General features: G+C 37.7%; 2 protein-coding genes across 3 annotated transcripts in view; one reads left to right on the top strand and one right to left on the bottom strand.

Moving 5' to 3' along the window:
* The window catches only part of LOC139808562 (uncharacterized), an 84,760-nt gene that overhangs the window by 10,534 nt on the left and 49,947 nt on the right, over positions 1-24,279 (top strand). The gene's annotated exons all lie outside the window — the stretch shown is intronic.
* Positions 109-24,185, bottom strand: LOC139808559 (uncharacterized). 2 transcript variants are annotated; one of them, XM_071770667.1, is made up of 13 exons: positions 23,837-24,185; positions 16,544-16,684; positions 13,398-13,571; positions 11,874-13,086; positions 10,729-11,653; positions 9,431-9,804; positions 9,213-9,363; positions 8,753-8,978; positions 8,498-8,663; positions 5,465-5,594; positions 2,720-2,914; positions 2,219-2,476; positions 109-2,143 (listed from the first exon to the last, which is right to left on the bottom strand). In XM_071770667.1, exons 2-13 carry the CDS (start codon positions 16,680-16,682, stop codon positions 1,955-1,957), a joined length of 4,140 nt encoding a protein of 1,379 aa, XP_071626768.1. In that variant the 5' UTR covers positions 16,683-16,684; positions 23,837-24,185; the 3' UTR covers positions 109-1,954. The 2 variants fall into 2 exon arrangements, with proteins under 2 accessions (XP_071626768.1, XP_071626769.1); XM_071770668.1 differs by lacking the exon at positions 13,398-13,571.

Genomic DNA, 24,279 nt, shown 5'->3' with positions numbered 1-24,279 from the left:
GAGATAAAAAGAAGGCGAAACAGATAATGAATTTATCTGCCATAAATTATATGTATATTATCAATATATATTAGGGATCAAATAGGATGCAGAGAGAAATAAAAAATATTTCTTTATCAATTTATCTATATTTTTCACTTAAAAGGTATAGCGGACTATCAAATCTTCGAGTTATAGCATTGTATTATTTGATTGTCGATAGTATATCTTTTACATAATCTTGCGTAAATTAAATATGTGCGGCGTTATTAAAATAAAAATGATATTGGTTTTGCTATAATACTCTTATTACGTAAAATAAGTTTCAGCTTAAGACGCATAAGGACCTTTTATAAAATAGTAAGAAGTCTTATTCCATTTAATCCTTGGCATATGTATGGCATGATATCAAAATATGAATCTCACGCATTAGAGTAACAATACAATTATGTGTTATATTTACAAATATTGGCTTTTGTTTCCTCCGGTTTTCGAACGCGTACAAATTTTTGTAAAGTTTCCTCTTATTACAATTCGTTTAATTAACTTTTCACAAATCCTCTTGTATTTATACGCTGGAAGACTAGATTAGAAGTATCTATAAAATTTAACAAAACCCTAATAACACTTATCTACTTAGGTTGGTAAAAGTTCATTTATAATTAGTTTGAATGGTAATGAATAATACTTGCGCATGACGTACTATTAATGCCCATTCCTTCAAATAGCTCGAATAGTTCAGTGTTTGAAGTGATATTAGGAGACTGTCGAAAGTAAAATTTATGTCTCTGATGCACAAAATAATATTAAATATTAGTATATATAAAATATTTTTTCTCAATAAAATTTTCGAATAACTTCTATTAACACTTTTTATTAGTTTGTATTAATTTTTTTAATTAAAAATATAGATACGTTTTATATATAATTATTTTTACAATTCATAAATTTTGTGCATTTTTTAGTCAGAATATAAAAATTGAATTGTTCAATAAATTCAATAATTTTAAAAAAATATATTATACATTATATAATAATATATAATATATAATTTGTATATAATAATATAATATAATATTATGTACATTATTATATAATATTATATATATTATTATTATCATGAATCATTTTAAATTATACACACTTCAAATACTGAAACAATTGAAATAATTTTTCGTATGTCTTGCATTTACTAGACTCCATTATTTTTCTGCAGAAGAGAAACACAAATGAATTGAAGGACCTCATTCTGTGAAATCAATCTTATCTTGTTTCTAAATTAAAATGAACATAATGATTTATGGTGATATCTGTGACTTCTTGCGAAGTTCTTTCACTATTGCGAATAAGCATATGGCATTCTTGAAAAAAATTACTTCGAATTTAAAAAAAAGAAACTGCTCAAAAGTACTAGCAAAACTACAAAAAGTAGTCTGAATTTATATCATTGCATTAATAAAATTATGGAAAGTTTAGTAATTACGTTTAAACTTTTAAATTCATAATATTCAATTAAAGTATCTCTTATTTTTGTTATATAAATACCTTACACATTTTTTAATCTACGTTTAGCTGTCTCGTTTATTTTTTAGCAGCAGTTCAATCTTCGCGTTTGTTTCTATTTTCTGAAGTTATCGTTCTCACATTTCCATACATTGAAATGCTTTCTAATAAGGTATATTATCTAATGTATGGAGAAATTTCCTATTATAAAATAACGTACAATCATTAGACATTTCCAGAACACATTAATTGTAAAAAATGTAATTATGGCATTTTTAATTTATATCTCATTTACTTTATGCATTATTTATTTGTGTTTTTAGTTAAGAATTGTTCTGATTTTAGGCACAGTTTCTTATAAAATAATCTCTCGTTATAATTATTAAAGACCAGAAATCACTATATTCTCGTGTTACGTCAAGATAGAAAATTCGATTCTCTCGTGGAAATTTGCTTTATAAATAGGTATCGATCAAACGCCGTGGTCAAACTCGTGATATCCTTCTGCTCCGGTAAACACAACGTCCACCCAAACACGCATAGCTTCCGGGCTGGGTGCCATGAGATGGTAAAGTCTTGACGTAGTCTTGACGATAAAGGTGAGGGACGGTTGTGGCGATCGGACGGTGTTCATGTGGTCCACATAGACTTCCTCGATCGACTACGATGTATTAGTGTCGAATTAGTTGACGTCAGTGTTAAAATTCTTAATAGAGAAGTTCTCGACCTTCCTTACCTGGAAGTAAATCACACCGCGAGCCTTCCTGGACGTGTTATCGCTGTAGTAAGATAATGTCTTCCGCCTGCGATCAAAAACGAACCATCGCTTGTTCCAGTGATGAAACTTTTTGCTCATCTTTGATAAATAACCACTGCAACTTGTTGTATCGACCGTAACATCATAAATCAGAGGTAATTGATGCCCGGCAGTTTCTATGTGATGCCGTAGATCCAGGGATTCAGATTTGATCGGGAGGTACCTCGTGAGTGGCCTCTGTAAAATTCGTCATTCGTTGAATTTCGATTCATTAACATCAAAATAATACGCTGAACAAATTAAAGCTTTCTCCATACAAATAAAACAGAATCGCGATATTAAGAAAATATATCTGTGGTAATTTCTTCGAGTAAAAGCCGATTGCTTCTTTTCTGAAGCAATCACTTTTTAACAGTTCTTGTCTATCGCTCGTATCATGTTTTTACACAAATAACTAATCAATAAATTTTAGGGAATTACCTGAAGTTTTGCCTTTTCGCGATGTTTGACAGATTGCAATGGTCCAAGGGTATCCATCTCGCTAGATGTCTGAGAAAGGGGGCGGCTTCCATTTCCGTCGATAATTCCGCCACCACCACCGACACCACCACCACCACCACCACTATTGTCACTAAGCCTCTCACCTTCCATCGATGTTCGCCTGTCGTCTCTCATCTGGAAATAATTCACGAATTCTTGTTATTCTGTTTTATCAATTTTCAGTAGTATCCCAAAAATATTTGCTGCGTGCAATTTTCAATATTAAACAAAAAATTAAAAAAATAATAATATATAAATTTCAATTAATAATATTTTTAGTATTAAAGCTAATATTATTCCTGCATTAAGTTTTTCGCATACATGTTTGCACATTTCACGTTTCCGTCTGATGTGTCGTTTTTTTGTTCTGCCTTTTAGGTAATTCATCCATATAAGCGACATCATATTATACACAATTCAAAAAGTTTATCTAATTTTGCGAAAATCGATGACAAACTATGCGGAGATATTTCGTTTACACAGATCCGAACAGATGACGGAGAAAGACTGACGCTCACTGACGTTGGTGACTCAATGGTCCAGCGATATATTTCCCGCCGTAAAATGTAACTATACGGACTCCCACTCACACGCCACATGCCGTGAGCATCAAAATTCTCCCGCACAATAAGTTTCGATTATTCATTCATAAAACATGCCACGTGAAAGGTGTCGAATAACAGATTGCTGAAATATACGATAAGAAACGATTTCGTCTCTATAACATGAAATATAATACTCTCTATATAAATGCAATTGGATCATATCCGATATTGCTGTCAAAAATAAATCAAATTTCGACAAATGATTGATAGAAATTAGTGAAGATCGATCGAATTAATTAAATCTTTATTATCAAAAAATCATTACACCTTAGATAATTAAGCAATAAGCAAATATTATTATATAACATTCACGTCAAAAGCTTGTTTTTTTTTTTCAAGTGATTTGCTATTAGTAGTTGTTGAGTGGTTTAGGCAAGATGAGAAATTCTGTCAGCTCGGCAAACGCGGTGACTCATCACAAATATACTAATTTACTGCAGACATTTCACTTCAGCTTAACTCAATGCTAAGTAAAGTGGTAGGAATGCAATGAGTAATACGTGAACGTTTTTCTGTGAAGAAATAAAACTTAGACCGTACTATAAGAAGTACATTTACGCGCGTTAAAAATTTAATTCGTAGAAATTTCTACTGTTTTTCTTGCTAAAAATTTAAATATGGCACAAAAGCTTGACGTACGTCTATGATAAATATATATATCAAGAAAGAGGTCAATTGCAAAAGAGGCTTATAAATTCGATGTCATTTGTCGTCATAAATTATCGCTGCAGGCTTAATCGAGACTTTACAAAAGCACATTTATAATCGAAGTACAAGCTACTCTCTGAATGCCGTCCAACCAGCGGCATGTTCGCGTATCAAGGCTCAGATGCCACATGCCGCATTGGGAAAAACACGTGTGCAATGACGAAAACACTTGCTCCAGAATGCAAATGGATATACTTGCGAAATGTCAGTGTCGAAAAGCGTACGTCTCCGGCGCGATGGCGGGCCAAAATGCTACGCGGACTTCCGGCGGCAACAAAAATACGTTGTTTTTAAATGCACACGAGAGTGTACTCTAACAAGATGATCTCTTTCAACTGTCAAAACATTTGATGAAATGTATGAGAATGTAACACGAACGCTCTACACGAGAGAAAATTGCATAGCCCGTTCATCGCAGCTAATACAGTGAATTTACTATCAAATGTTTGTTTCCGTGCGTTAGCCCCGATGACTCAAGTTATTTTCCAAACATTTCAAATGTTAACAACATTCCTTTCGAGTATTTCAGTTGATTCACACTTCTCGTAAACCGCCCCGTACAAGTAGCTATTCACCCACAGAATTTCTTAGACACGTAACACGGCTATTCTTTGCATCCGCCTGGCACGTGAGGTTTTTTTTAGAATTATGAGATAAATAGAATAGAAAGCAAAAATATATATGTATATATATAATTCAGTGTCGCCGATCGTGAAATGAGAGAGCGCAAAAATTGAAAGAAAAGAAAAAAATAGAGAAAAAACGAAAAAAGAGACAAGTAAAGATAAAGAGAGAAAAAAGATACTATTTATAATTATTTATGCTATATTATTCTCGTTATATAATATCTCCTAAAAACATACCCAATAACTGAAGATTCCACATTAGAAATGCAAGTTTCACATCTTCAAAATTTATATTCGTATAAAATTGCTTTTTTTTACGTATTGAGAAAGAGATCAATAACTGACGGTTTTCGCACACTAAATAAATTCATGACACAAATGCGTCTCGAAGCAAGAGAAATCTCACTTGCGGGAACACTGAAAAGTTTTAGAGGAGCAGACTTGTGTCGAGAGACATTTCTTTGAACAGGTGTGCGATAAAATCCACACGAGCAGAAATAGACTGAAGATGGACTCTCGCTTACTTGACGTAACGTCTTGCGCGTATACCTACGTTGCGTATGTATTTGGTAACGTTTGATTGAACGATAAAATATTTTTGGATTAACGTGTACCTATTAAAATACAAGTTTCTTGGAAAGGAACTGTATACGTTCGTCATTCCATGCACAGCATCTCGAAGTGAATTAAGATATAAACTTTAATTTAATCTAACGTAAAATATGCTTTTTATGCTATATACTCACGTTGTCATTTTGAAGTAAACTATAAGAATTATTCGACGGTCCCGGACTGGATGAAGTAAGTTCCGAAAGTTTGCTAGGAGATAATTTTTCGCTGTTTCCACCTTCCGCACCGTCAGTGCTTCCGCTACCACTGGAAAAGTAAATTGATAATAATTAGTTTCAATTACGTTGCAAGTCTATATATGATTTAATCATAGTAAAACTTTTAATTAAACTATCAAAAATTAATCTATATTTCGTCATTATCTTTTGCATCTTCGGCAATACTGATTAATTTACTATCAAAATGTTAAAGTAATAATAAATTGATTTACTAAATTAATACAAAAAATGTACCCTAATATAGAAAATTATGGATAATCTAATTGATAGTTCTTATTGTCATCGCGTAACACATCGCAGTTCTTTCGGTACTGTCAAATCGTTTACACTATATTTATACTTGATATGAAACTTCTCGCTGACACATTTAGTGGGCGCTATTATTAACTAGAGCGTGAACACACTGAATGTCGCGAATTTTATACGGCGTCTTCGACATTCTCGTGAAAGAAACACGGTACACTTCGAAAACCTCAGTCCTAGTCCCTGAGCATCGCGAGACTGAGGAGAGGATGAGGCCCATAGTCGACTATAGCGAAAGGCAGGTATTATTAAAACCTAACAAGTACAAAGTGACTCGGTAGACCGGTTCGACGATACCACCGGCATAGCATTTAATTCTTCTACAATGTTAAATGCAGCGCGAACGATACCCGAACATTCCGATCTCGTTGCCATGCCAGCCTCGGCCTTGGTTGACTAGAAACGTTCCCTTGTTCCCGATAACTGACCCCTGATTCTAATGCAGTTCGTTTCTATAATTTTATTTTTCTCTATTTTTCTATATTATTCTTCTTTCATTCGTCAACGGCTCTTGAATGAACAAAGTTTATGCCATGTGTGCTACAACGCGTCGCATGTATATGTAACAGTATGTGTGAATGACGCATGTATACGCTCATAATCTAAACCATTTAACTCGCCTTAAGACAATTCTACTTAAAGATATATCTTGTGATCCTGAATGAAGAGTTACCATAATTGGGTACAAATATTTTAGTCATGCAAGAATTTAAATATGTTTATAAAGATGATGTAGCAGAAACATATTCTTTGACGAATATTTGTAATTTGTAATTAAATCTTTTTTAGAGAATAGCTCATCTGTTAATGTTTATATGCAAATTATTAATATATGCAGTATAAATTACACAAACACAAATACACATACATACACACATTCATACACACAAATTGATCATATCGTCTTTGAATGCAACTGTGTCTGTGTCTACCATTCACTTGCGTCGCGCGCATAAATATATTATGACGTATTAAGAGTCAAAAGGTGAGTGTTGGTTTACTTTTTGCAACGTATCGTCTTGTTAGATTCATCTTATCTTAATTGTAACGTGTAACGTACATATTTGTACATATTATCGACATAATAATTAACGCAATATTTTTATTTTATTTTAATTAAAACTGTTATTTCTAGTTTTTTTATCAAACGATTTATTCTTTTATTTACTTCTTTATTTTCTACAATATATAAATACTTTGAAGAGAATTATTAAAAAAAAAATTAAACGCGCATGCTTTTTAGAATTTATAGTCTCGCGTTAAATTATCCTTTAAAGATTTTGAATCGTCTCGTAAATTATCAACAGGTATTGTTTCTGACAAAAAAGACGAATTTTTTTTTTTTCAAAAATTAGTGACTCACAAATAACGTTGACGAATATCGCGCGCGTGAACTTCCAGAGGACGATAACAATTGTCGCAGATCCAATCTTTAGTGCAGAGGTAACAACGATTACTAGTGAGGAAAGTGATCAGGTTGCATCCCGTAACTCTGGCCTCGTTCAGCACCATCTCACCCATTTCTCTGGGGTTCATTTTGGATCATTGTCGACGATAGCTACCGAACGATACTGCACATTCTTAATTCCTTTTGTTACTCGCGAGTCGTTATTCGTTTTTTATATTTATCACGTTACAATGTTTCGAAGATTCCCGCATTTTTCGTAGATTTTCCGTACACGACACGTTAACGCGAGTAGAACCGCGAGAAGACATACAGCTACACGCAGATAGCGTATCGCGCGATAACGCCCCGCCTACTTTGCACCACGAGTGTAGACTCGAGCCGAGTGCCGATCAAACTAACACGATATGCGGCCCTCGCACGTAATTAGTAATTGCTCTTAACAGTATCTTGGATATTGACAATAATGCTAATAGTGAGAATATGAGACCAATAATAATAATAAAAATTCGCCGATTCACTGATAAATTTAACAAAATACAGTTTTCTTGATTTAATTTCTAATTTATTTATATATCTTTTACATTATGATAAAAAGAAGATTGTTTTTCGAAGAAACTGAGGGGGCAAGTATATTTTATCATGGAATATCTCAAGTGCTTATTCATCTATGCTTATTGCATCGTTGAAAAACTTTGATTTTATATCAGACGTATCGGATACACTCAGACTACTATAAGCTGACACACACAATGTTCGAGGCGTGTCGATGAGGAAGGTTTCGTAATAAGCTTCAATCAACGATAGAAAGGTCGTTGCGATTAACTGCAGTACTGCGCGATAATGTGCGCGTCTTGTATTACACATACTTTGTGGCACAAATGTATCAATGCACCCAAAAATATTTATATATGCATTGATTTTTACGAGGCATAATAAATCTCCGCTTGTAACGGGATACTGTTCATCGTTTGTACAAATAATACATATTTAGGACACATTTAAGTGTTATTATTGCGAAAGAATGTAAATAAAAATTGTGCTGACACCATTCTTCGCCTATTTATAAAGAGATATAAAGAAGATTGAAGAATCATAATATAATAATAATTTTAAATATTGAATTAATTAAAAAAGTTACGAGTTATTAAATTTTTGTTCTTAAAATTTCGAATCATGTGACACGTAAGATAAAAAAAACGAATTATTTTCGTTAGGCTCACCTTTCTGTTGGTCCAGTGGAATAACTGGAAGATTCTTCGCCAGATTCAACGCTGTTAAAAGACGCACAGTTCATTTTTCTCTCTTCCCACTGCGAACGGACTTCATCCTGTACTCGTCTTTTCAATTCTTCGACTCTACGTCTCTCTTCCGAGATTACTTGACTCCCTGGAAAAATATCATAAAATATTTTTATTTTTGCTCATTCTCTTTATATTACATGTATTGTAAAATTTATCGATTTGAATAATTCGCACCTTGTTTAGCTAAGTGCAGTTGCCGATTTCTCTCGATTTCTTTCAGCGATTCGATTGTCTTTCTTCCTAAGCTGCCTTGATTGTTTACAATAGGAGAATCGTTGGTCACTCTGGAGATTCTGTCAAAGTCTTCTCTACTCGGTGACCGTTTTTCTTCGGAATATTCAGCAGAGTTTTGGGCCAGATAGCCGAGTTCTTCATTTATCTCTCGTACTCGATTTCGAGCCTATCACAATCATAATCGTTAATTAATTAACGAATAATACATTAACGCACGATACATTAACCCGCTAAGATGCAGCATGTAATGCGATATGTTTAATTGTGACTTGATAATTTTTTTATACCGCAGAAAGTTATGAAAGAGTTGCATTTATAGTCTGATTTATCGTTCATGCTTGAACTGATATCGACTTTAGTGGATTAATGTTTCTTATATTAATGTTATTTCATTACTAACTTCTTCTAATCGCTTCAAGTGTCCCAATTTCTGTCTCTCAAGACTTCTAGCTTCTTTGGTCGCCGAGTTCTTTGCCTCGGACCGCTGCGATTCTAGATGAGTTAATTGCAATTTTCTGCCTTCGATCTTGCTTGTGAGGTCGCTCAAGTATCTGCAAAAAAGAACATGTATATGACGTATATATTAGGAAAAGTAAATATGCTATGATGATTATATACCTTTGTAGCTCTTCTCTCGTGGCCAATTTACTCGCTTCTTCTTCGAGATGATGAAACTCCAAGTCCTCGAAAGCTTTTCTTTCGCTCTCTAAGATATCTTGTTGTGTCGCTAACTCATTCGTAATATCCAGCTGCATAATCTCATCCGTGCAATTGGTCAATTGTTCGTCTAACCGAGCGCAAGCTTGTTGTGCCTTTTGAACACGTTGTTTCGCTTCAGCTTGCAAATTCGAATGAGTCGCATTATCCTCCGCCATTTCTCTCTCCAGCTCATTTATTCGCATTTGCACCTTTATCCTCTCTCCTTCATCTTGCGTGAGCTTCAGGGATTCCGATTCATACTCCGCGGATAAAAGCGCTTTCTCCAATTCGAGCTGTCAAACAGTAAGCAAACATTGATTTTTAATATCTTTGAGTTTGTATCCAATACCCATATTGTACTAGTTTTCTAAATCCAGCTTTACTGAAAAATAAGACAGACATTTGCAAGATAATCGCTTACATCGTTTTATTGTTTCGTAGATTGCGTGAGAAAAGAATTATAAATGATACGGCGATGATATAACCGCGGATGAGCTTCCTTGTGCGGAAATAAATCGAAATAAATCTTCTTAATAGTTTGTTCTTGAGAAATTCGAGCTTAAAAATCCGTTCAAGTGTGTGTACACTTGGCTTTTAATCCGTGTTTCTACAGACTAGTATTCTTATATTTGACCTCGAGAGTTTCTAAACATTGACCTGTTTTGTTTTCTCTATTACCTTACTAACTTATTGATCCGTAAATGTATCACATTTGACAAATATTCAAAATCAATTTTCTTGAAATCAAAGCTTTGGAAGATTAATTCTTCTACAATTTCAATTTATTTTTGCATGAGAAAATTATCTATCCACTGTTATATCATTGTTACTGTTGCACTCTGTATATGAATATTGTACACTGAATATTAAATGACAACTAACTAGATACCGCAGAAATTACAGAGTGTACCTACATGTTAACTGGAGAAACGACGTTTAAATGTAGATAATGAAGATTATCTACAGCTCGTCGCTGATAATTATTATTAATTACAAATATATGTGTATATATATATATATATCTTATTATCTAATAGAACGGATACTTACAATCGGATGTCTTAGTATCCCACATGCCCAGAAAGAGATAAAGAGAACAAATAAACAACTTATTTAATATACGATACGCGTGATGTAACAGTGAGAGAACTATAAAATCTGTTCGCAGTCTTGCTTATATTATACATACAATAGTAACGTAAGAATGAAAAAATTACCTCTCTACTAATTTCTTCCTCTTGAATTTCAATTTCGGCGACACTTCTTTTCAAAGCATCCATGTTGCCAAGAACGTGTAACTTTTCGTTCTGCAAAAATTCTATGTATTTTTTCCTGTCTTCCTCTTCCAGCTGTTTCCTCTCTTTGTCGGCTTTCGCTTCGTTGGACTTCGTATTATCCATTTCAGAATTGTTTCGCTTAGGTGTCACGCAGATTTCTTTGGATTTCGAGAGCATCGACAATTGCTCGATCGCCTCAAGAAGATCGTCGTTCGATATGGCCAGTTTGTTTTCTATCATCTCACACGAATTTGACAACTGACTGTTTTTCTTTGGCATGGAATGGTTCTGATTGTTATTCCGCGTCGGAGATAACACGATGTTTTCGTAAATACTCGCGTTCCCGTTATGTGTCGCTTGCTGTGCTTCGATTTTCGCTCCGTTCAGTCGAATAGCTCCGTACGCGGACGGCGAGCCTTTGGTATCGTCATCAGCCTTTATACAGTTCCCTGTTCCTCCGGTGTAACTGCCGCTCTTTTTATCATTATTGCCGATGATAACGTTTTCGTAGTTGCCGCCATGAGAAATTGAGCCTGAAAAGTAGCTGCCATTCGTACTATGAGCATTAGAGTACTTCGCCGATTGACTACTACTCGGTGTAGTTGCATGTAGCGATCCTGCGAAAACGTCACACGAATGATTTTCAACTTGAGCAGATTGATCCTTACGACTGGCGGGCGAATTGCCATTTTGAAAGGTGACTTTAGAATTTTGCACAGATATGTTCTCGTACGACGAGGTACTCCAATTTTGCTTGCCAACATCGAAGGAGAAATGCGGTTGATTTTTCGACGGGCTTTTCGGACTGTCGAATGAAGTATAGCCAAGTCTCTTGTCACGCGGAAGAGAACCGTTTGTTATGATCCTGCAAAATATATTATTGAATAAATATATTTTGTATTTTCTCTGCAAATAAATGACTCCAAATATCTGGACATTTAATATTATAAAATAAATTTCTATATACTTTCTATAAATCTTTTTCATCTTCTATTTCAAAAAATGACAAAGAAAATTATCAGAAAAAATTAATTGTAATATAAAGGGAATAAGGGAATAAAATTGAAATAAAATACGATAGTTACCGATTAGGCTGCCTCGGCTTTTCGACGGTGCTTTGTCTTTCGTATTCGGCACACATTGCCAAGATCTCCTCGAGCCTCATTTTCTCTTGCCTCTCGACCTCTTGCTCCCGCAACCTCTCTTCCTGCGCTTGTTTCCGCTTGGTCTCCGCCTCCCTGCGTTTATTCTCCGCGTCTGCTTGCCTTTCTCGCAATTCTTCAAGGGAGCAATTGCTGCCGACACTTGGGGTAGGACTCTTGACCCTCGCGCATATTCTCTTTTGCTCGCTATATCTTGGATTCCGATTAAATGCCGGACTTGGTGGTAGAATTCGCTTAACATTTGGATTCGAGCCGAACCCGTGAGCGGTGGATGGCCTCAAGATTCCGACGTTAGCATCTCCGCTGGTTTTAGCGTTACAGATACTCGGATTCGATCCGTATTTCTCCAGTTGCAGAAACTCTGTGGTAGTCGTTTTCGTGACGATAAGGCTTTGGCTCATATCGAAGTCCCTGTCGACGAGATGATCGAGTTCGTTCGAGCTCTGACAAGTCATACTTCGAGACATCAAGTCGTCGCTTCGAGTGGTGACGATCTTTGGAGAAGTCATCCCAAAAGACGGCGATCGTGCGTTTTTGTTGTTATTCTCGTGATGCGGCTTGCACGTTTTCACGTACGTCTCTGCCGCGTACATCCTAATCTGATTATGATTTTGGCACTGCAAATTGACTGCATTCGTTCGAGTTGGCGTACTGAGACGCGAGTCCGATCGCTGACGAGCCTCGTCGTGATAACCGATCGAGTTTTGCGATGCCGGGTCGACGTTACCGTTCACGGTGAAACCGTTCACCGGAGATTTCGTCAAGGATACCAGACTCGACGATCTCGAATGACCGAGGATTTGGTCGGCTGGTACATTCGTCGTGAGAGCACCGACGGGAAAAACCTTCGGCGAAACGCAATTGGTTCTGTTTTGCTTTGACAGCATTTCGAACTTGGTCAGCTTACTTAGAAAACCCATCTCGTCGTCGGAGCAAGAGTTCCTGGGAGATTTCCGCGGTGCAACTGGCGGCTTTCGCTCTAAGTGATGATTCTCCTGCGGCTGACCATCGGGAAGAGCGAAACTTATCGGCGCCATTGAGATTCTCGAGTGGGGAAAGACAGATCGTAGGTGTTTAGCCTCGGCTGGATGATTAAAACGCATGTAGTTCGACCGACCTATTGATAGCATACAACCTGAAACATTTAATGCCTTTTGTCTTTATCGATAATTACGACAAACTTTAAGTATACATTCGTAACTTTGATCTGTATAAAGAATATAAGTTTTATTCAACTTAACTAAACGGATTTTAATACGATAAATAGAAAATAGAAAAAAATATTTCTATTCTTCACGCAATAATGTTGCACCAATATCGAGACGTTTGTAATCGAAATATCATTTTTGCCAGTCTGAAGGACCTTCTCTTTGTTACTCTACTGTCTACTTTTAGGACGTCTGTGAATCGGTCACGGTCATTCGTATTTAGGCCAAGGTCTCTTACCTTGCGCGAGTCTCACTGGCGAATTTATCGATACACCATCGACAAATGTGTTGCCATTTATGGGATACAAAGTGACCACACCATTATTATTCTCGATAGCACAATGCACGGGTTCGACGCCGGTACCGGCCACCAAAATGTCCGCATCTCGGTTTGATCCAAGCGTGATCTTACCTGTGTGGGAAACGAAAAAGGAAAAGAATAAATTTATTTCTCGAATAATATCAAGAGGCAAAAAGCGTTCAACTTCTTTCTCGTCTTGAATTCGGTAACAGTCAAAGTCATTCACTTCTGAGAAACGGTTTGTATTTTTCGAACGTAAAGATGCGCGAGATAAAAAAAAAAGCGACGCGAAGAAAATCAGGAAGCGTGACTAAATATCGCTTGCGCGTATCTCACGGTTGAATGGAAACCAGGCGAGCGCGTACGCATTCCGATCGAAATTCTCGCGGGCTTAGTAACGCACTTCCCCACGTAATATGAGTAATATGAGGTACATTTATTTTGGCATCGATATAATCGGATTCTCGAGCTCATCCGTGGAACCGTTTCACGGAAGCTCCGATTACGAAGGGCGCATGGAACTCGGCTTTACAATATTAATTTGAGCCTTCTGGGAATGTCAACGACCGGGCGGTCGCGGCGAGGATTGCCGGATGTATTCTCCGCCAGATACACAGAATTTCGATTTACACGATGTGTAAGTACGGAATTGGAACGAATTATTGTCAAACTAAAATACACTTCGATTCAAGTACAATTTTATTATGCATTTGCACTGTTGAAACTGAATTTGCTAAAACTATGTGATATTTTTGACGATTTAAAAAAAATACTGTAATCGTAAATGCGTACGGAGAGCAGACAGGATTTTTCACAGCCGTATGAAATCGATTCTCGACAGATCAACCAACAACTCGCACTTAATTTCCGTAAAATAATTCTAGATGTGCTCTGTTCTGCGCGACGCGGGTAAATCGTGGTGCATTCTACGAAGGACTGCAGTTATATTTAGTTTTAGCGCGGTCGTGCACTCTCTCGTTGCATTTTCGGTCTTTTTGGAAATGTGTTGGCCACGATGCGCGTTGTAGGGAATATATAAGTGTCCGACAGTACCTAGGCGCATAATTTAAGCGACGGTTGAACTAATTTTTTCTCTCCCGGCCGTGTTCCGGGGTGAATCAGAAAATGTTCGGCATTCGCAAGAGTATATGTGATATATCAATTCATGTGTTGCTTAAATTAGAGATACTTATTTCCAGAATACTTGTTTGTAAGTTGCAACCGTTAATTATTACGTCCAGTCGAGACATGTATAATACATTTTTAACATGAAAATCTATTTAAATCATGCACGAAGATAAGACCGATATCTGCTGTGGAAATACATTGTCTTGTTCGGAGAAAGTTCTTCGTGATTTCAAAACGAAACACGGTCATAAATTCCAAGGAGATGCGGTGTTCCGACATATGTATAAACGAGCTGGTGGATAGACAGACAGGTGCACAGAGAAAAAGTAAACGTCTACGACGTATGTTAGCGTCCCATTTTCAAAATCTCGATATAATTGATAGAATTCTGGCTCTTGTCCAAAAAGTGCTATAGAGTTTCTATATTTTAGAAGTAATTCTCGCAATTAAACGATAAAAACAAATTTTTTCTTCACATTTTTAACGCTCGGGCGAAAATTTTTCAAAAGTTCCCATGAAAAATCAATTTTAGTTTATTATTAATTTATTATTCTATTCTTTTATAAACTAAAGTCTATTGAATCTATTGGACTCACAGATTTATAAGAAAAGCTTGTTTGCCGATGGAGTTGCGTTACTCGGTCGTCATAGCGAACGGAAGATAACTTCCTGTCAATCAATTTCATCCTACACGTCCTATCTTCATACAAATGTTACACAGGTATACATGCATCCGCCTCAGGTAGTTTTATTCGCGTCAGATCCATATTATGTACTTGTTCGTATTGTTTTCTGCTCTCTATTCTCTTCTCTCGATCGTTTATTCACGTTTATTCCTTCATTTTATAAAACTCAAGCTTGAAGACTTTTCTGAACAACCTAAAAATTATTTGGAGCAATATACGAATTTTGATTCCAAACGATTATTTTACGCTCGGTTGTATGACGCATCGACTATATTTAAGGCACTCTAAAATACACGAACTGTAAGCAGTACACAAACTGCCCAATTTCTTGTAATCGGCACCCGTTCCCCATAGAATCTTATTTTTCTTTCAAGTTCCGGGATCAGTAATTTAACTCCGTTATAATGTTGCCTGTGTTTGTTTAATCTGTTCGCCGTTTTACGAACCGCGATATTGTTTCAGTTCACTATCGTCGCCTGTTTTTACTGAAACGGAAATGTAGGTAAAGCTCCCTGAGTTTCTTAAAACGGCTCTGTTCATTGAGAGAACAACCTTTATGTACATTTATACACCATGCAAGTCTCTTTTGTGTCTACACACACACACACACACACACACATGTATTAATGGCACATAAAGGCTAAAACTGAGCTCGAGGGGTTGTACAGTCGCGGATGTTACGGTCTCGATATTTCCTATCGTGGATATTTCAACGTTGGACGTAATGTCTGTGGTCGTTCGTTGATAAACATATGTTTAAAATTGCATGATGAAATAAAGATTTTATCGTCGATCCTTCTCGGCACACTTAATTTTCTCACAATAACGAGGACGAGAGGATGATATATCTGCGCTCGATTTTTCTCTTTCCCAAGCTATTCCACTTACTGCTACAAATAGTAGTAACTTCTATCAGTAAAGCCGATGGCGCCGTAAAGCTTTATCAGTTTGGACAACGCTATTCGAGCCTTGGGATTAAAAACAGCGGATGAATCACTGATTACGTGAAAATTTATCTGTTGCTACCAACCCGATTTTATTTCGTTCGTTTCACGTAGTTAACAGGAAAATTTCACACGAATAGAATAAATTATTAACTGTAACGAATTCTATTTTTTTTTGCTTTTTAATATATATATGCGCTTTCAAAATTTAATACGATTAAATGTGAATGTCATAAGTTGATCAATAGCAAGTCCACGCGATGGGACTGCTCGTTCAAGAAAGAAAAAACGAAATAAACAGTCACAGATCGCAATTGTATCTAACCTTCGGGTAAAGGATGTAAAGTCACGGCCGTCGACAGTCGACCGCTTCCCATGGAGACGAGATGCGGTGTTTCCGTTTGCACGCGTAACGCCCGGCCCGCTTCGTGCACCTCGAGACCGGCGGCCGCTATGCTCGCCATGCCTGCAAAACAAAAGCATTCGTAATAAATGCGCAATAAATTAGCAGGTGAAGCGGAGAGACTGAGAGATGGGAAATGTAACGATCCAATTCCATCAGTTCTCGCGCGCAAACGAGATCCCATATCGTTTCTTGTTATAGCCACGCAATTAATTGACTTCAGTATAGCCAAGTATATATTAAATGATTCACAGAAACGCGATATTAGAGAAGAAAACGCGCGAGATTTTTAATATAATATCAAAGAATTTTCACGAGATTATAAATAATGTGCAATAGTTCTGCCAGGATCGAAATAGTTGATAGCTCTGAGAATTTGCATGCCCACCGGGGGACACCATTAAAATTACGCTGCTCGATGCCGGACATATACCACCTAGCGGGAAGAAGGTTTACCGAGCCTTATATTATTAGCTACAACGAACGATCTCGTCGAAGATTATGGCTATCGTTTCGAGAGAGAGAGATCGATCCAGATGAGTTCTACGAGCGAAGCTTCACATTGGCGTATAAGAATGGGGAGGGTTGCCCAAAAAGAAAAAGCAGGGACGAAAAACCGGTCTTTCCGAGACGGGAAAGGATTTTTCTATCTTCTTCTTTTTATTTTCTTGCTCCTTGCCCCATCATAAACTTCGTCTACGCCAGGGGTTCTTAACCTTTTTGCGACCTACTGCATCTTCTGCAGAGATTTGTGATATATCACGCCTATACTGAGATAATTTTGTTGGTCATTACTCTATTTATTTTACTTAATAGATCCTCTCTTACTCGAGTCTGCCATAATTAATACATTCGGATATAAAAGATGTTTAGAAAGTTTCGATCAAGCTGAAAACTTATTGTTGCAGTTGACGGTACACTAGCATGCCGTTTAAAGGGTTGTTCATCTCATGTGAAGGATCTTAACGAGTTGAAACAACTTTAATTAAGCGCATTACGTTAGGCCGGCCCGTTGAACTTTGCTAACGTGTCTGACCACGAGGAAGTAATGCATCCCATTTGCAATTTCTATATCAAGTTGCTTATGCAGTGAAAACGTATAAAAATGCATAGAGGATAAAATAATGTAACGCAATAAATTATTCATCCTTGCAAACTCATGTTAGAAAGAGAGAAATCCTTGGAGATAATTTTTTAACATTTCTAAAGATTTTTTAATTTCTACACTATTGAATTAGTACTAATTAAGAAATGCAGAAAAAAGATCTTCAAAATAGCAAGGGAAAAATTAATTTTAAATTTGATGGAAAATACGTTTTTTTTTTAATTGATTCCACTTTATTATTGCTCGTAGCATTTTATGAAGAACGATATTTTCATATACGAAATTTTAGTGGTTTACCCTTGCGGTTGAACGACTAAACGGCCAGCTCGTGGCGCTATAATGTACAGTTGTGCACTGCACCCACAATCTGCTTAAATTACACCTCCTCGGATTTCATCGGTAAGTAATTTAAAGCCAACGATTAAGACGTCGGGTTTCGTTGAATTTCTTAGCTTGAAGCTGAGATCTTTATGAGGAAGTCTTATCATTATCTCTGTGCTCTCTGCGTGTGCACCGAATATCGCGACATCGTCACTTCTCTCGCGAATGCTAACGGAGACTGCTGATAGGTCAACGTTGGAAATCTGGTAGGTCATCGGCTTATTGCGCAGCTCAATCTCTTCGGCTGAACGCGCGAACGAGCGCTCTTGGAAATCGTGGTCGGATCGATATTCGCGCTGTCTCTCGTGGTCGGAATACCAGACTGGAGCATTTGATAAGATACCCGATAATAAATAACGCGCACGCACGCACATGGAGTGCGTTAAATCAATGAAATCCAACACGCTTAATTCGCTATAATTTTAAAGCATTAGAAGGCGCGAAAGGGATGCTATAATTCTAGAAAAGAGACACTACTGTTAATATAAATACATTACAAATTTATCATGACACTTAATTAAAATTAGTCGAGGCATCGAAAGTGCAGGTGTATCTATATCGTCCTTGCGAGTTCGCTCTCGCGTGACTCTGTTCCAACACCTGTCTATGTGCAGGTGAATCGATGATTGATGAAAATGTATGAAGAAATGTATGAAAAAGTTGAAAATACTAAATTAATAATCTAAGATTAATTCATTAGTAATCCAGACATCTAACTTATATTCATTAAAAGAGAATGCTTAAAATAATTAAGAAGGAAAAGGAGAATTATTGAAAGATCCGTGTGTACCATAAATTATCAAGAGTTTCGAATAATTTTCACGAAGATAAACCTGACAAATATCGAAAATAAATAAGAGCAAATTCCTCGCGAGTTTTCAGCTATATACGGTCACCAGCTTCTGACAACATATTAACGTCTGCAAATACAGTTGGTAAACGGCCTTGGATATTTTATTTCACCCGTTTCTCGATGATAATCTTTTTCCGTCGCGTCAGTTTTTTTCGTACGGATCGAAAATATTTTTTCGTACCGCACGTAAACAGCGTAATGTAAGATCTTGCGCACCGAAAAAGGTAGAGATAGGTATACGAAGGGAGCGAGACACGGCAGGCAAATGGCGAACGCAAATGTTTGTTCGCACGCGAGACGATAGCACACAATGATAACGTAGTTTCGATAAAAAAAACATGTAATCACGCCTCTACGTGCAAATTACACCTAGGTATCTTAATTTTAGATTAGATTACAGCGTGAGTTATAATACTTGTAAAGAAAACGCGATGATTTTCCGTGACGAACGCAGCAAGGGATGATGTAAGTAAGTTAATTAATCTGGGCCGCTGCCACCGACACACTTTTTTGGTAGAGCTCGTCTCAATGGGTCAACGGTTTGCTCTCTATTAGCGACAGTTAACGCGCCAGTATAAACGTTTACCGATGACGTCATTTGCGCCACACGCGGAATGATTTACAAAGATGCCCCGCCATCCGCGACGCCTACAGAGATATGAGCTTTATCTTTATCGTTCGCGAGATGGGTGGACCAACTTGATACTCGCTTGAAATATTTCTCTTATTATATACTATCGAAGAAAAATTTAGAGGAGATTGACAGTATGGTGTCAAGTCGGAAACAAGTTAGTAATGTAGTAGTCATTGTTATTTTCGATAAATGGAGTTAGCATTTTCTCTCATAACGAAGATACAATTTCATTCGTAGAGAGTGATTTTAAACGCGAAAGTCTCGGTACGAACGATTGATAAGTCGGTTACGAAATTCTGATTTGAATTGAAAGAACAGTATAAAGGAATTAGACGGATGGTGTCACCCTTTCTCCTCCGAGCTTTAAGCTTCGACGGATGCTGGTTTATTTACAGAAACCGTTTTAGCAGGAAGGAGCACGTTCGTGTCAGGTACCGGCCGTAAGCGCTTCGCGTCCGGCCCTATCCGCTCCGTTCCGTTCTGCCGCATATAGAACATCCGTTGCGGCAGAACTCCGCGTATGTGCAAGCTTCATGCGCGAAGCGTCTCCCGACGTTCTCATGCGATTTTGTCACGGTATGAGATTCAATTTCATGAATAACTCACTACGTTACGTTCCACGGCGGCTCTCCGAGGAATTAGACTTAGGTAAAAGAGAATGGACGAAAATATCACCGGTGGCCCCGCGGTGGGTTTGCCGAACTGTGTGTGACGGGTGGGTGACCGCGTGCGTCTCGAAGGCGCAATCGGTTTTACTGTAAATGGCTACATCACCCGATAAGGATCGAACTGTAGAGTTTGTCATTGACGAAGACAGCTTGCCTGTTAGCTTGTCAGCCGCTATATCGATATATAGAGGCATGGGTAATTGTCTAAATTCGAGGCAATTGAGTCCAAGCGATGCAGAATCTAAACGCGTATATAACATCAGCGGTTAACGATTTAAAGGAAAGCGATCTAGGGCGAAGGAGCGAGACTCCGAGCTAACTTGGAAATGTACAGCCCAATGTAACTAAACGAGGAGATGCATACATACACATGTACGTAATATCATAGCTATCGCGTGACAATCGTTTCGTGCGAACGTTTCACGATTCACCAGTTTCGCTCGTCTGGCGGCGACATCTGCCTGGCAAACCGCATCTTCCTCTCCGCCTGCTTCTTCAGCTTCATTTTTTACCGCTCTTCTCGTACGCAGACCCTTTAGACAGTTTCCCGTCGAGCATTAACGCCGATGTAGAACTTATAGACGAGATGTTTATCGAAAAAGGTGAAATAGTAGGATAGAAGTGTAATATATGAAATAATTATTTTCGCGTTCATTTTTTTACGTGATCTTGGACAGATAGTTTAATTAACTGTTGCAAATATAACACGTGTTTATTATGTTAATTCCTCCATTGTATCCAGTACAAGTTGTTGTCTATACAAGCACATCTATCTTTTTTCAGTTTTAATTATTTATCTTATCTACCTATTTATCTTTATTTATCTTATATATTTTTAGATTCTTTTAAATTATTTATCAATTATTTCTTCTTCTTTTCTCTAAAAATTGTATTCGCGTGAGTATAAAGAGCGCGCGTAGGTTCGTTTTTTCACTTTCCACCCAAACAAAATTCCCACTCGTTTTCCAAACGAGATTACGTGGGCAGATGTAGAATCCGGCTTGCGTTGCACGCTTTATAATCGACATCGATTAACGCCGCGCCTCTCGGATTTAAATGATACGTATTAGATCGACTAGAATATTAGGTAAAAATCGAAGAGAGAAAAATACCGCCTCGTCACGATCCTCAAGGCAGTATTTTACGCTGTTGAGCAATCATAAGCGAAAGTATTGTATAAATATAAATCGAGGGAAACATAACGAATATATAATGCATTAAATCATATGTTTAGAAGGCCTTTATTCTCAAGGTCGATCTCTACCGGCGCGCGGCGTTACGAACCTTTTGAGAAACAGCGAGGCATGTTTAACGAAGTATAACTGGTTTTACGAGCCGGTATTCGTAACGCTCGCTACATCGATTACATTATCGATCCATTTTTATTTGCGCGTCCTTTTGCGTCGCGTCGCGTCGAAAAATTTTGACAAGAAATTTTCGCTTGGCACAACTGCGACTCGGAATGAGAAACGGCAACGAAGGGCGGAGAAATCGGCATGACGTAACGGCCCGTATAAAGGCAATAGAAATAAATGACGTTAAATTGTTGGGTGGTTCGTTTTTAGCGGGTTCTACTGGTAGCGTTGGAGGTTGGTTGAGACAAACTCGAAAACGCGAGATCAAGACGAAGCTTGCGTATTTATACAAATTATGGCTGCTTTAAAGCTAGAAACATAATTGCTTACGACGTATAAATTTCTTTTACTTTACTTTACATACGGTAAAATAAAATATGGATACTTTTCGAACATGTGTGAAGTGTGTATGAACTTCAGTATACTTTGTCTAAGGTTATAATGAAGTTTACTATAACAAGCCCGATAGTTCCGACCGAACCATTTCCCAAAGGAAAATCTGCAGAAAGGGAGATTCGCAGCAACGCGCTTCGCGAATCTCCCATTGTTGAAAACATTATGCGTAAGGGACGTACGCACCGTAGACCATATAGGCAGCTGCTTCACAACGGACAATTCATGGGGTGCAACAATGGGCGAGAACGGTTTGTCAAATCGATCCAGGTCTACGTTCAAGACCACTTCGAGAGTGAGTCTTTCTTATGACTACTAACGCGGTGAAATTCATTCTGGAGTAACATAATTTGTTAAAGTCGATTTGCTTTTAAAGAAAAAGATATATTTTCTCGTTTCAGCAAAATTGAATGTTTGTTCTTGGTGATCGACAATCGATTCACAAATCTTTGTACTCTTGCTTATTCTACTAAACATCTCAATGCAAGATAAATCCTGTATCGCGATTCTGTCCGTCTGATTTACCCATTTTCTTATAATTATCTAATGAATGTTTGCGTGGGACTAACTCGACATAATCGAGATTTCCGACGAATACAGGATCATCGCCCATATTCCCCGCATTCTCTATATCCCTCGTATCCTGCATATCGGCAAGGTCACGACCTCCACCGAGAATCGTGACTGGATTGCACAGAGCTCTTCAGGTCGTTGCCATCATCACGCCGTCACGCCGCATTTACCGTCCTGCCAGTCTTGCTTTTTGTCTATTTCATAGTTTTTATATATATATTTAAAAAAGTATAATATAATCGTTTGTCTCAATAAGATCGAAACCACAAAATAATAGATCGATCATTCGTTATCAATCACTGAGAAAAAATCAATTTTAGATCTGACAACGTTAAAAGAATTCCTATATCAAAGGGGGATGAATAGTCCGGGAATGCTCTCTATAGACAAAAATCCGATTAAAGTTTCTTACGCTTCAATGTGCATTCCGAGCGCAGGACGTAAGGCGGTATTCTATTTCACGCTATGTCCGGCTCAGCGTGTCAGTGTCGAGCCAGAATGCAAGCACTCGCGAACGGAATGCAAATACCTCCTGTAGACTTGTCAGCTTAACAGATATCTAGTAAGAAGTGCGCGTGGAATCGGGAAGAATCGGCGAGAATTTATCCTGCCAAATTGATCTCTCTTAAATTTTTGAAGTCAACTCTTGCCGAACAAGAGGAAAGTTATATCTAATGATAGCGCTGACCAGACGAACGCGTCCTTGGCCTATCCAACAATCAGAAATTTTTTATTCAAGACATGATGTCATGTGCACGGGAAACGGAGCGTACATTGCAATGAGTTGACGGCGCGCGAGAAACTTTCTGTTTCCGTACCGCACAGCGTATTCGACATAAGCGTGTATAGGAGTTGTAAACTTATAGTATAACCCCAATCCTCGAGTTACAGTTCAGTTAAATTAAAATTTACGCGGAATTAAACGAAGAGTAAGACCTTGTTATACATCTGCTCTGAATATTTATTATATTCGCTAAAATGTATTAAATCTTAACATGAAACAACTTTAGAACTATACCTTCGCCTAAAATTTTATTAAACTAAACTCCACTTCCTGGGATATTATTCTGCTAGTTCCCACACTTCAACACGCGATACAGAGACCGAGCTGTTCTTTTTTGAAGTATTAACCGTAATCGTATTTCCCATACGTTCAGGTTTCTTTCTTCCGCTTTGATTTACGGATTTTTACAATCCCGATCGCTCCCATGGGGCCCACGCCACAGTGGAAAGGAATTTATCGTGGGACTCACCGACGCGACCTGGAAGGGTCCAGCCACGAATTCCTATCTCGTTAAATCGGCAAAGGCCCCCTCCAGAGGCCTTGGCACTCCGATTTTTTTAACGCGTCCACCAGGCGCTCGTGAGTGATGCGAGATAGACTCCGGACCGGCGCTCGCGAACACTCATATTTTTTCCGGGCGCAAATGAATACACTCGCGAGATCGATTCGTCTCCTTTTTGTTCGGTAATAAAAAGGACTTTCTTTATTTCTCTTTTTTTCTTCGAAAAACCGACGTCGATTCGACAGACGCGGCGCGTCGCGTCGCGTTGCGTCGCGTCACGTGCCGACTCACACTGTCGTGGCAACGAGTGCTCCGCCACTGTGTTCCATAGCAACATCACCGTATGAAGGCGGGTCCGCTTGGCGATTGGTGTAAACGATCCTGGAAGGGAGAACGGAGGGGACTTTGTT

The sequence above is a fragment of the Temnothorax longispinosus genome, chromosome 2 (assembly GCF_030848805.1).
Source record: "Temnothorax longispinosus isolate EJ_2023e chromosome 2, Tlon_JGU_v1, whole genome shotgun sequence".
Classification (NCBI taxonomy): domain Eukaryota; kingdom Metazoa; phylum Arthropoda; class Insecta; order Hymenoptera; family Formicidae; genus Temnothorax; species Temnothorax longispinosus.
Note: the sequence above shows the minus strand (reverse complement) of the source record. Positions and strands in the feature narration are given on the sequence as shown.